A 10,141-nucleotide genomic window follows, 5' to 3' on the forward strand; every position below is an offset into this window, starting at 1 on the left:
GCCATAAAAAATAAATTAGCACGGATTTTACTTTATGAGCATGACTGTTCAGTTCATGCAAAGGATCTCGGGAAAATATAAATTTCCGTAGACGAAGTTGCGACCAATAGCTAAGCTAGCGAAGAAGAAAATGAATAAAGACAAATAGGTACCATTCATTGAGTAGTGAGCGTTCACGTTATATAGTTGTTACTGACACTTACACGCCGAACAGTATCTGCCTGGTAAACACCTATTCAGTAATAAAACAAAGTGATACGTATTAGTATATAAACTATGGTTGTTTACTGTTGAACGGTAGCTTAAAATGTGTATAATTAATAAAGTAGTAAAATCATTTTTATGAGTCACGATTTTTCAATAAACTTTGGAATTAAAGTATCATGTTGTATGCTGATTGTGTTTCGAGTTTAACATTTTAAGTTAAAAAGTTTTTAAAATGGTTTCTTCTTCGCATCGACCTTCTGTGTGTCGGAAATGTGACTTTGATCAAGCTTTGGACTTGAGTGGTTAGTTCTTTGCTTTTATAACGTAATTGATTCATTACATTTTGTTGGAAGCACGGTAAGGGTCTCCACACATCTATTGACGCAGACTTAAGCTGATCAAAAACTATGACCACGCAATAATAGCGAAAAGAGCGAAAGAATAAAAGATCTTAGAAGAAAGAGCGTTTTATTCGGTGAATGAATTTATAAATCTGAAATTTTATTGTTACTTGTTATTATTATTTCTTATTTTGTGTTTTACATTGGCATTAAATTATTTACTGAATTATTGCCTAATGTATCATTTTTATTTCCTGACATTTTGCCCATTATTATTTTTTAATAAATTTCAATGTATTCATTCTGACGATCCTTAAGAGACCAGTCTTATTTTAATTATTTCATTCACATTACGCCATGCTTAGAATTTTATTTTTATAATTAGTTAAATTTTTAAACTGACATTTATGTTGTATGATGTATTGAATGAATAAATAACTAAACTAAGAGTCGACGCGTCGGCTGCCGTGGCCGAGCCGATACGAGCCGAACCGACTCTAGTTAGCTCGATTGCGTGGTCATTAAACGTTTTTTTCTATCGCTTTGCCGACTCCGCGTCGGTCGATAGATGTGGAGACTAATTACATTTGTGTCTTAAGGCGGTAAATAAGAATTACGAACAGTCTATTCCGAATAACTACTTTAGTCATGTTTAATCTATACGTGACATACATTGTCATCATTTGATTGATATTATATAATAAAAAATTCCAAATATACCTAGGACGTCGACGCTCAGCATGGCTCGCATGTGGTTGTCTGCCATGCGCAGCAGCGCGCGCAGACCACCATGACTGACTCAGTTAGCTCTGATTTTGCGCAATGACTCATACGAACGTTTTTCATATCGGGCTTTTGCCAGGACTTCCGCGACACGTTCGAGCTAGTGTTGGAGAAAAAAATATTGCAGTTCTCATCAACATCTTGGCCTATACTACAAAATTATTAAGTCCTACTGCGTGGCACAGGTCTCATTTCTGAATAACAGCCTAACACCTATTCAAATTGAAAGCATTTTGGTCTCTATCACTGATGCGCTAGATTTCCCTTCGCGAGGATCTTCAAACTTTACCAAAACATACAAACGTTTTTTTTAATTATTAACATAATATTACCTACCGAATCGCTGAATCGAAAGCTACTTTCAAATTACGCGTAATGTCTACCCACATATATACAATAAGCATACTTGTCTTTCACGAATTATTTGCATGTAATTTACTTTTCTGTGATGTAGGTATTTCTCATGTTAAGTGAATGTTAAAACTTATGAGAAATACTAAGGGGCCTGTTTCACCATCCATTTATTAGTGATAACTGACGGTTAAATGTGATGCCGTCTCTATTTGTTTTGTTCGAATAGACGGAGACGGCATCACATTTAACAGTCAGTTAACACTAATCAATGGATGGTGAAACAGAACCATAATATTAGAAAATAAATACAATTAACTAAACTAAAGTAAAAAAAAAAAAAAAAAAACCGACTGCCTTAAAATACTAAAAAGAAGAAAACAAGTCTAGTGGGCTAGAACTTTTTAAGTAGCTAACTTAAACTTCAACAGTCGGACCCATTAGTACTTAAGATTTTGAGCTGGTCACGATTTGAATGGGTCCCGACTGTTGAACTTAATTTAGCTACTTAACAGAGTTCTATCCCACTAGACTCTTTTATTCTTTGTAGTTTTTTTAAACCAGTCGGTTTTGGATTTTTTAAATTATTGTTTTCATCATTATTATCCCAGCCTATATACGTCCACTGCTGGGCACAGCCTCCTCTCAGTACAAGAGGGCTGTTATTGTTTATTTCACACTTTTTGATATTTCTGTGAAAATGTATATTTAAACTATTATAACCCATATTATATATTTAGATTTTTTTATTGAAAACTCACAATTTAATTACCCAGTGTCATCGCATCATCAAAACAAATCCAATGACGTATAATTTATCGAAATCTGGTCAGCCGTTGAGTAGTCAAACGGGTCAAAACACATAACCCTCCTTCTTCGCAGATCGGGTAAAAAAAGACGGGCGGTGTCTCGGTTTCAGTGTATTCATTTTATTAACGCCTTGTATCGACCGGAGACTCGCATTTAGTTAATATCCTCCTGAGACCTAACTTTTTTAATGAGAGATAGTTCCTACTTAAGACCTAGACCTAGACGTAGGTCACCGGCTTTGTTATTTTAAATATTATTTCAACATTCTTAAAATTCTTCTTTCCATGATCAATTTGTGCTTTATGTACCTACGAGTATGTAAATTCAAGCTCTCTCATTCTGAGAGGAGGCCTGTGCCCAGCAGTGGGACGTAAATAGGCTGGGATAATGAAGATGATGATGTAAATTCATCCGTTAATCTTAGGGGCTGTTTCACCATCCATTGATTAGTGTTAACTGACGCTTAAATGTGATGCCGTCTTCGTCTATTCGAACAAAACAAATAGAGACGGCATCACATTTAACCGTCAGTTATTAACACTAATCAATGGATGGTGAATTTTTCTTTATCAAATACCTACGCAAGGAGTCACGAGGTTGTTATGTTTCAGGCTTCGGTAGATATAACATAGCCATGCTATCCTCCAGTTGTCTTCTGATCCTGGCAATGTACCTGGACATCTTCGGCTTCTCCGTGGTGCTGCCAGCTGCTGCCTGCGACCTTGGACTCACGACCAGCCAACAGGGGCTGCTCTCTGCTGTTCCTCTCATAGGTACCGTGAGGTCGGGGTACTTTGACTCATGGAGGGTAACTTTTTATCCCTAATTTAGGGTCTAATCCGTACTAATATTATAAAGGAAAACTTTGTTTGTATGTATTGTCCTCTTTCACGTCGAAACGGATCACGGATCGACGTGATTTTTGGCATAGAGTAGTTTCTCATAGTGCCGTATTGTTTCTCATGCACATTGTGATATGCCTGGCCAACTTATCATGAAATGGCGCCATTTCACGATATGCCTAGGAATTTCGTGATTTGGCGAATTTTGCGATCGGCCGCCGACATCTATAAACCGATACTTGCTTACGTAGAATCCTGCTTTAAGTAACATTCTTATCTCCAAGGTGTGATGCTTTCGTCCTACGCCTGGGGCCTCTGCGCTGACACCAAAGGTCGCCGATGGACTCTCCTGCTAGCTATGCCCTTCGGAGCAGTCCTAAACCTTGCAGCCAGCATGGCTCCCACTTACGCCAGCTTGGCTGTTCTAAAGTTCCTGTCAGCTGGTTTGTAAGTATAGTGGATGGGTTTTTTTAAAGACTGTTACTTCTTTGATTTAAAAGCTGCCAAGTAACTTGGCAGTATTTTAGATGACTTGGCCCAAGTTCAAGTTACTTCCTTAATTTAAAACCTGTCAAGTAACTTGGCAGGTTTTTTAATGGCTTAGCTTTAGTTCGAGTTACTTCCTTAATTTAAAACCTGCCAAGTAACTTGGCAGGTATGTAATGGCATTGGCCCAAGTTCGAGCAGTTACTTCCTTGATTTAAAACTTGCCAAGTAACTTGGCAGTATTTTAAATGGCTTAGCTTTAGTTCGAGTTACTTCCTTAATTTAAAACCTGTCAAGTAACATGGCAGGTATTTAATGGCTTGGCCCAATTTCGAGCAGTTACTTCCTTGATTTAAAACCTGCAAGTAATTGACAGGTTTTTTAATGGCTTAGCTTTAGTTCGAGTTACTTCCTTAATTTAAAACCTGTCAAGTAACATGGCAGGTATTTAATGGCTTGGCCCAATTTCGAGCAGTTACTTCCTTGATTTAAAACCTGCCAAGTAACTTGACAGGTTTTTTAATGGCTTAGCTTTAGTTCGAGTTACTTCCTTGATTTAAAACCTGCCAAGTAACATGGCAGGTTTTTAAATGGCTTGGCCCAAGTTCGAGTCAGACTCGTACACCAACGGTTCTCTTTTTGTAAAGTATCTATGAATATCCGTGGTAGCAGAGCCCTGCTCCTAAGCAAGATGTACGCAGTGTGGACCATTTTAGGTTGGTTAAGGAACCAGAAATACATACTTAATACCTATACATAAATTAAGATATTCGGACTTTTCTTATTGCTTGTGGTTGTGCTGGTACAGTCGAGTTCATAAACTTGTGAGCAAAATTTTGATCAAAATATCAGAACACGACTCTATTGTTAACGGCGTAGAAGCGTGTTCAGGTATTTTTGATCTTTGCTCGCAAGTTTATAAACTCGACTGTACTTACTTTTTACCAAATTGTAAGTTTCTAGGTCAACTAGATAGGTAGGTAGGTACCCAATATAGATATTGATTCCCCAGCATTTGTATGAAAACACCTTTTTTAATCCGTACTCATATTATAAATGCGAAAGTGTGTGTGTTTGTATATTTGTGTGTTTGTCCGTCTTTCACGTCGAAACGGAGCGATGGATCGACGTGATTTTCGGTATAGAGATAACGGGCCCAAGAGTGACATAGGCTACTTTTTATGCCGGAAAAATGCACAGTTCCCGAGGGAACAACGCGCGATTACCGAATTTCACGTGGGTGAAGCCGCGGACAAAAGCTAGTGACTCTATATTTTGATGGCGTTTAGGGCCTACGCTAGCTGACGCGGTTTGCACAGAGCGGGTGGACGCCTGTACCCCTAGTGTAAGTTTTCGGTTACAAAATACGTCTCGATCGCGTTCGCGTAAAATCTCAATTTGTACGGAAACACGAACATCGCAGACGTTCGCTAGAGGGGCTGTTCGTGTTTCCATACAAAATGGAGATTTTACGCGAACGCGATCGAGACGTATTTTGTAACCGAAAACTTACACTAGGGCACGATTTGAAAAATACCTAGTATGAGCTGAGTTTTAAACTGTGCGACAGATTTACCTGTACACGCACCTGTAAGACAGGAACTCTTTAATTCCAGTACAGCATCAGCCAATGCAGCAGCCTTCGTGCTGGTGGGAGAGACAACGCCGCGGCGGCACCGCAGCCGCTTCATGTTTCTCATGGCCAGTGCGACCATGCTGGTGCAGTTCTTCATCTGTGGTAAGTGTAAGATTGTCTGATGACCATAAAGCACCGCGATTGTCCCGTAGCGAGTTGAGTGGTTTAGGGACCAGCTTATTTATAAGCTAAATTGAGGCAGTGTTTCCACCAGAGATGTGCGAGGAGTGTTGCGAGAAATGCGTCTTTCATGAACCAATGGAAATGCTCCATTTGCGTAACCTTGCTCCGCTCAGCTGTTTCCACTAGAGCTGTGCTGTGCGAGGAGAGGTAAATGAAGCGTTTCTATTGGTTCATGAAAAACACACTCCTCGTACGTCTCCCGTGAAACGGAGCCATTTACGATGGTTCTCCATTCAAATTCAAAAACATGTTAAAAATAACTCATCCTCCACATATTTTTTCTGTGAACTGCAACCAGGGGCAACTTTGTTTTTTTTTTATTCGACTGGATGGCAAACGAGCAAGTGGGTCTCCTGATGGTAAGAGATCACCACTGCCTATAAACATCTGCAGGGGTATCGCAGATGCGTTGCCAACCTAGAGGCCTAAGATGAGATACCTCAAGTGCCAGTAATTTCACCGGCTATCTTACTCTCCACGCCGAAACACAACAGTGCAAGCACTGCTGCTTCACAGCAGGATTAGCGAGCAAGATGGTGGTAGCAATCCGGGCGGACCTTGCACAAGGTCCTACCACCGCACCTGCACCTGCTTGCTCAAAAGGCCCGTATACATCTCATCAAAAATGTCTGATGGTATAGTCTGATGTAATAAATAACTGTGAATCCTTGTTCCAGTATTTGCAATACCGGTCTTCAAACTGACTTTCCGTTACTCCATATCCTGGCTATCCATGGACTACAGACCCTGGCGGCTTCTGATGCAGATCATCAGTCTCCCGGGCATTATTGGTGTTGTCGGCATGCTGTTCCTATACGAGAGCCCAAAGTTCCTCCTCAGCCGAGACCGGGACGGCCAGGCTTTGACGGTGCTGAAGAATATGAGGACGTGGAATGGGGGAGGAGTACTGGAGGTGGGTGATGTTTAGAAAGAAAGAAAGAAAGAAAGAAAATATTTATTCGTGACAAACAAAACAACAATGGATAAAAGAAATAAAAAGAGTCCCAAATCAGCAATTTGCCAGTCTTGCGAACGGCGCTGGTCTTCCTTTGAGACCATCTGGTCATCATACATTAAAAAAAAAACAATAAAACAGTGAAACCGATACAATGAGTAAAAAAAAAAAATAGATCCATATACTTATTAAAAATAAAACGACAAAAAAAAATTACAACATTATCAATTAATGTTTACACTTAACACTTTAGTTTCCTCAGTTCACCATCTCTGACCCACACACTTTAGATTAGAAGTGAGACGTGCATATTGATGATTTATATTCTTAATGAAAAACTTTTTGTCTTAAATTTCAGCTGGACACAGTGTATCTAGAAGAGCCTCTGCAACTGGTCAATTCAGGAGCGTCGTTTCTTCGTAAAATGTGGGACCAAACCGCGCCGCTGTTCAAACCACCGTTACTCAAAAACAATTTGAAACTATATTACATTCTGCTGTGCGCTTATATGACGTAAGTATAAGTAGGGCAGAGTTTTGGCACCAAATGTACCTACCATTTAGAATCCTTTGGGATAGGCCCAGGGCCATGTGCTTGCAGGAACCTTGCATTACAATCTAAGGTCAGTAGAGGTACCTAGTAGGTAAGTTCCTACCTATAGGATGCGCACACTTTGGACAAAGTATTAGGACGATACAAAGAGCCTCGCAATAAATAAGGCCGTAAGGTGTTGCTCTGAAGATGAACTCCAGTGTGTTCTAACAGTCTGGAGGTGGTGGAGCTGCATGGACACAGGTTTGTTGTTAACCCGTCGCGCGACCAACAACTTTTTGGGTAATTTTGGACTATGTTAAAGGGTGATCGAAACTAGGACTAATCACGAGTACTTAGATACGCGCTACTGTGGCACGCAGGACGTTCGACGGGTTAAACATAGCTATCATAAGGTCACGGATTGAGCAATAGTTAATTAATTAAGGCTGCACCAAACTTTGGCTTGGTATTAGGTAAAAGGTCTTGAAGTAAAAAAACTATGTTTCAGATCAACAGGCTACACGATGTGGGTGCCCACTATGACTAATGCGTACTTCAATGGAGAAAACAGCTCTGGACAAACCTTCTGCGAAGTCGCGAGCGGGGCTACCTCTTCTAGCAATTCCGTAATTATCTTTGGATGAATGTTCTGAAGAATCCGTAGCTGCTATTTATAGATTAACATTATTTAATGCGACGAGCTTAAAATGCTTAGCATGTGTTTAAGTAATCGAAGAATCTCAATCCGTGAAATATTTGATTGACTAATTCCGGTGGCCAACTATGGTAATCATCAGTTTTCACTTCACCAAATGGTGTTTTTGAAAAGGACTTTTAGGACTTACCTATATCCCCGTTTTTCTTGTTTTAACTGAGCGCGGTAATTTACTCTTTTTTTTTCAGACAACCACAGACTGTGACAATGTCATTCAGTCAAGGACTCTCTATGCGGTGATGTGCTACTCTGGTGCTTCTGGCATTATCAACGTCCTACTCTCATTCGTGGTCGGTCCGCTTGGCAAGAAAAGGACGACGCTACTAGTTTTCGTCATATCGGCTACTGCAGGAGTAGTTTTGTTGTTTGTGAAAATCTCCCTCTTAAGCATTGCTCTATTCTATGTCTTTCTATACGTAGCACTAATTCTGGGCAATGTTAATACATATTTAGTGGAACTGAATCCCACATATTTAAGGTTTGTAATACGTTTATAAATTAAGTAAAATACCAACTTAGTGAAATTTAAAATATATACACTTCAATCATTGAATTCAATCATCATTCACATCATTGCATAACATACTACGTAAACGCGTTTATATTTGGGTGACCAGTGTAAATAGTTTAAAATCCCTTGAGATTCTAATAGGGAGTATTGCTGCAATTTTCTGCCGTCAGAGTGCAGCACTAGCACAAACCGTAAACAGTTTTTTGAGTATCTTAAATGTCCGCAGGATGCCATAATATCATATTATTTCAATTAAATTTTTGGAAATATGTATTTTTGCACACACATCAATTATATCATTATCATTACTTACATTACTATCGATGTAAATATAAAATGTTTTTTTTTCTTTTTCAGGGGAATGGCGACTTGCCTATCAGTAGTGGTGGCACGGGGATTTGGATTCTTCAGCGTACAACTCATCGCTCAACTACTTACTAATCATTGCACGCCCATGATCATTGGTTACGTTGTACTAGTTTCATGTTAGTTCAAATACTTAACTAAATTGTATGCAAGCAAACAATTTTTACAAGCAAACAGTTATTGGTTAAAAAAATGCTAAGAAAATCTATAACATGTTTTTTATGTCACATAAGAAAATTTCAAAAGCTATAGTTCATTTTATCCAACTAGAACGAAAATAACAACTGACCTTATTGCAAAATAATCCCAGCCCACTATAATATACTATTAAAAAAGTTTGTGTGTATGTTTGTCAATTTGGAACGCTGACAAAACACCTGAACAAATCTGTGAATAATTTAAAACAGAGATTATACCCTCACGTAACTAACACAGGCTACTTTTTATTTCGAGAAAAGTATGGTTCCCGTACTAGGGTAATGTATGCCTATAAATAAACCTATTATGCAAACAGGATCCAACCACAACTACACAAAAAGCTTTTAAAATGCACCTTCTATCGTCAAAATTGATCTATCTCATTCACATTAAGTTTCGAGCTAATAAGATTCATGCTGTATGATAACTCTGTATTCTACAAAAAATGTTTTATTTTTATAAATGCATCCATGTCGCTTGGGTACTGGCCGTTTGCAATAAACTGTCTAAAATAATCTCGTTTGCAAAATAAAAAACGGACTCAAATTTTACCAGGGAATCTTTTAACCAAGACTTTCATAAAGCACAATATGGTTACAAGTAAGCAAATAACGGAACTTTTAACAAAGATTTTATGCACGCAATGCCATCTATTGTATGCATAAAAAGACGTTATCGTTTGTTTTTCATCAGATTATCTTTCTTCGAAAAATTACAAAGAAATAAAAGTTGGTAATCTGAGTTCTATGTGAACAAACCTGCGGACAAAAGCTATACGTCTATTAAACTTTACGCATCACCCCGATTTCAACGCGAACTAAGATAAATGAAAAAAAATGAGTGAAATCAATTGTAAATTATTATGTTTCAGCTGGATTGGCGACCGCGTTTTTCTTACCATCTGATGTTATATAAAATAATGAAGACCGAGTAACAGTTGAAGCTGCTAGTGAACATGAGAAAACGAAGTTTTAGCTATGTAAAAAAAAAATTTATAAATAAACATGTAAGCCAAATTTTTTGTTTTCATTAACACCTCCGTAATGAAGAAAATTATTCTTTTGTTTCGAACTGAAATAAGCACAGAGATTTCTAACACTATACTTCCTATAAACCAGTACTTTGAAATATTTTTCATATACTGGCAACATTGCTAATGGCAGTTAAGTGCCTGCCGTACTAAATCTATTTTCAGAAAGGGGGGTTTTTCTTTAATTTTTTAT

At 38.4% G+C, this 10,141-nt stretch overlaps 1 protein-coding gene across 2 annotated transcripts; it reads left to right on the forward strand.

Annotated features, from left to right (window-relative positions):
- Positions 1–167: 167 nt before the first annotated feature.
- LOC141434251 (synaptic vesicle glycoprotein 2C-like) lies at positions 168–9,873 on the forward strand. Of its 2 annotated transcripts, none has more exons than XM_074096641.1 (10): positions 168–224; positions 3,104–3,265; positions 3,619–3,781; positions 5,437–5,558; positions 6,317–6,552; positions 6,953–7,107; positions 7,637–7,754; positions 8,032–8,321; positions 8,712–8,839; positions 9,790–9,873. In XM_074096641.1, exons 2-10 carry the CDS (start codon positions 3,127–3,129, stop codon positions 9,831–9,833), a joined length of 1,395 nt encoding a protein of 464 aa, XP_073952742.1. In that variant the 5' UTR covers positions 168–224; positions 3,104–3,126; the 3' UTR covers positions 9,834–9,873. The 2 variants fall into 2 exon arrangements, with proteins under 2 accessions (XP_073952742.1, XP_073952741.1); XM_074096640.1 differs by having other exon boundaries at positions 196–509.
- The last annotated feature ends 268 nt before the right edge of the window (positions 9,874–10,141 follow it).

Source organism: Choristoneura fumiferana, chromosome 13 (assembly GCF_025370935.1).
Source record: "Choristoneura fumiferana chromosome 13, NRCan_CFum_1, whole genome shotgun sequence".
Taxonomy (NCBI): Eukaryota; Metazoa; Arthropoda; class Insecta; order Lepidoptera; family Tortricidae; genus Choristoneura; species Choristoneura fumiferana.

What these genes read in the sequence shown, in the direction of transcription:
- LOC141434251 (XM_074096640.1), top strand. Translation starts at nt 440, where the DNA reads ATGGTTTCTTCTTCGCATCGACCTTCTGTGTGTCGGAAATGTGACTTT. An exon ending in CTCTGCTGTTCCTCTCATAG is followed by an intron (nt 3,266 to 3,618) that starts GTACCGTGAGGT and finishes CTTATCTCCAAG; the next exon opens with GTGTGATGCTTTCGTCCTAC. An exon ending in ATGGGGGAGGAGTACTGGAG is followed by an intron (nt 6,553 to 6,952) that starts GTGGGTGATGTT and finishes CTTAAATTTCAG; the next exon opens with CTGGACACAGTGTATCTAGA.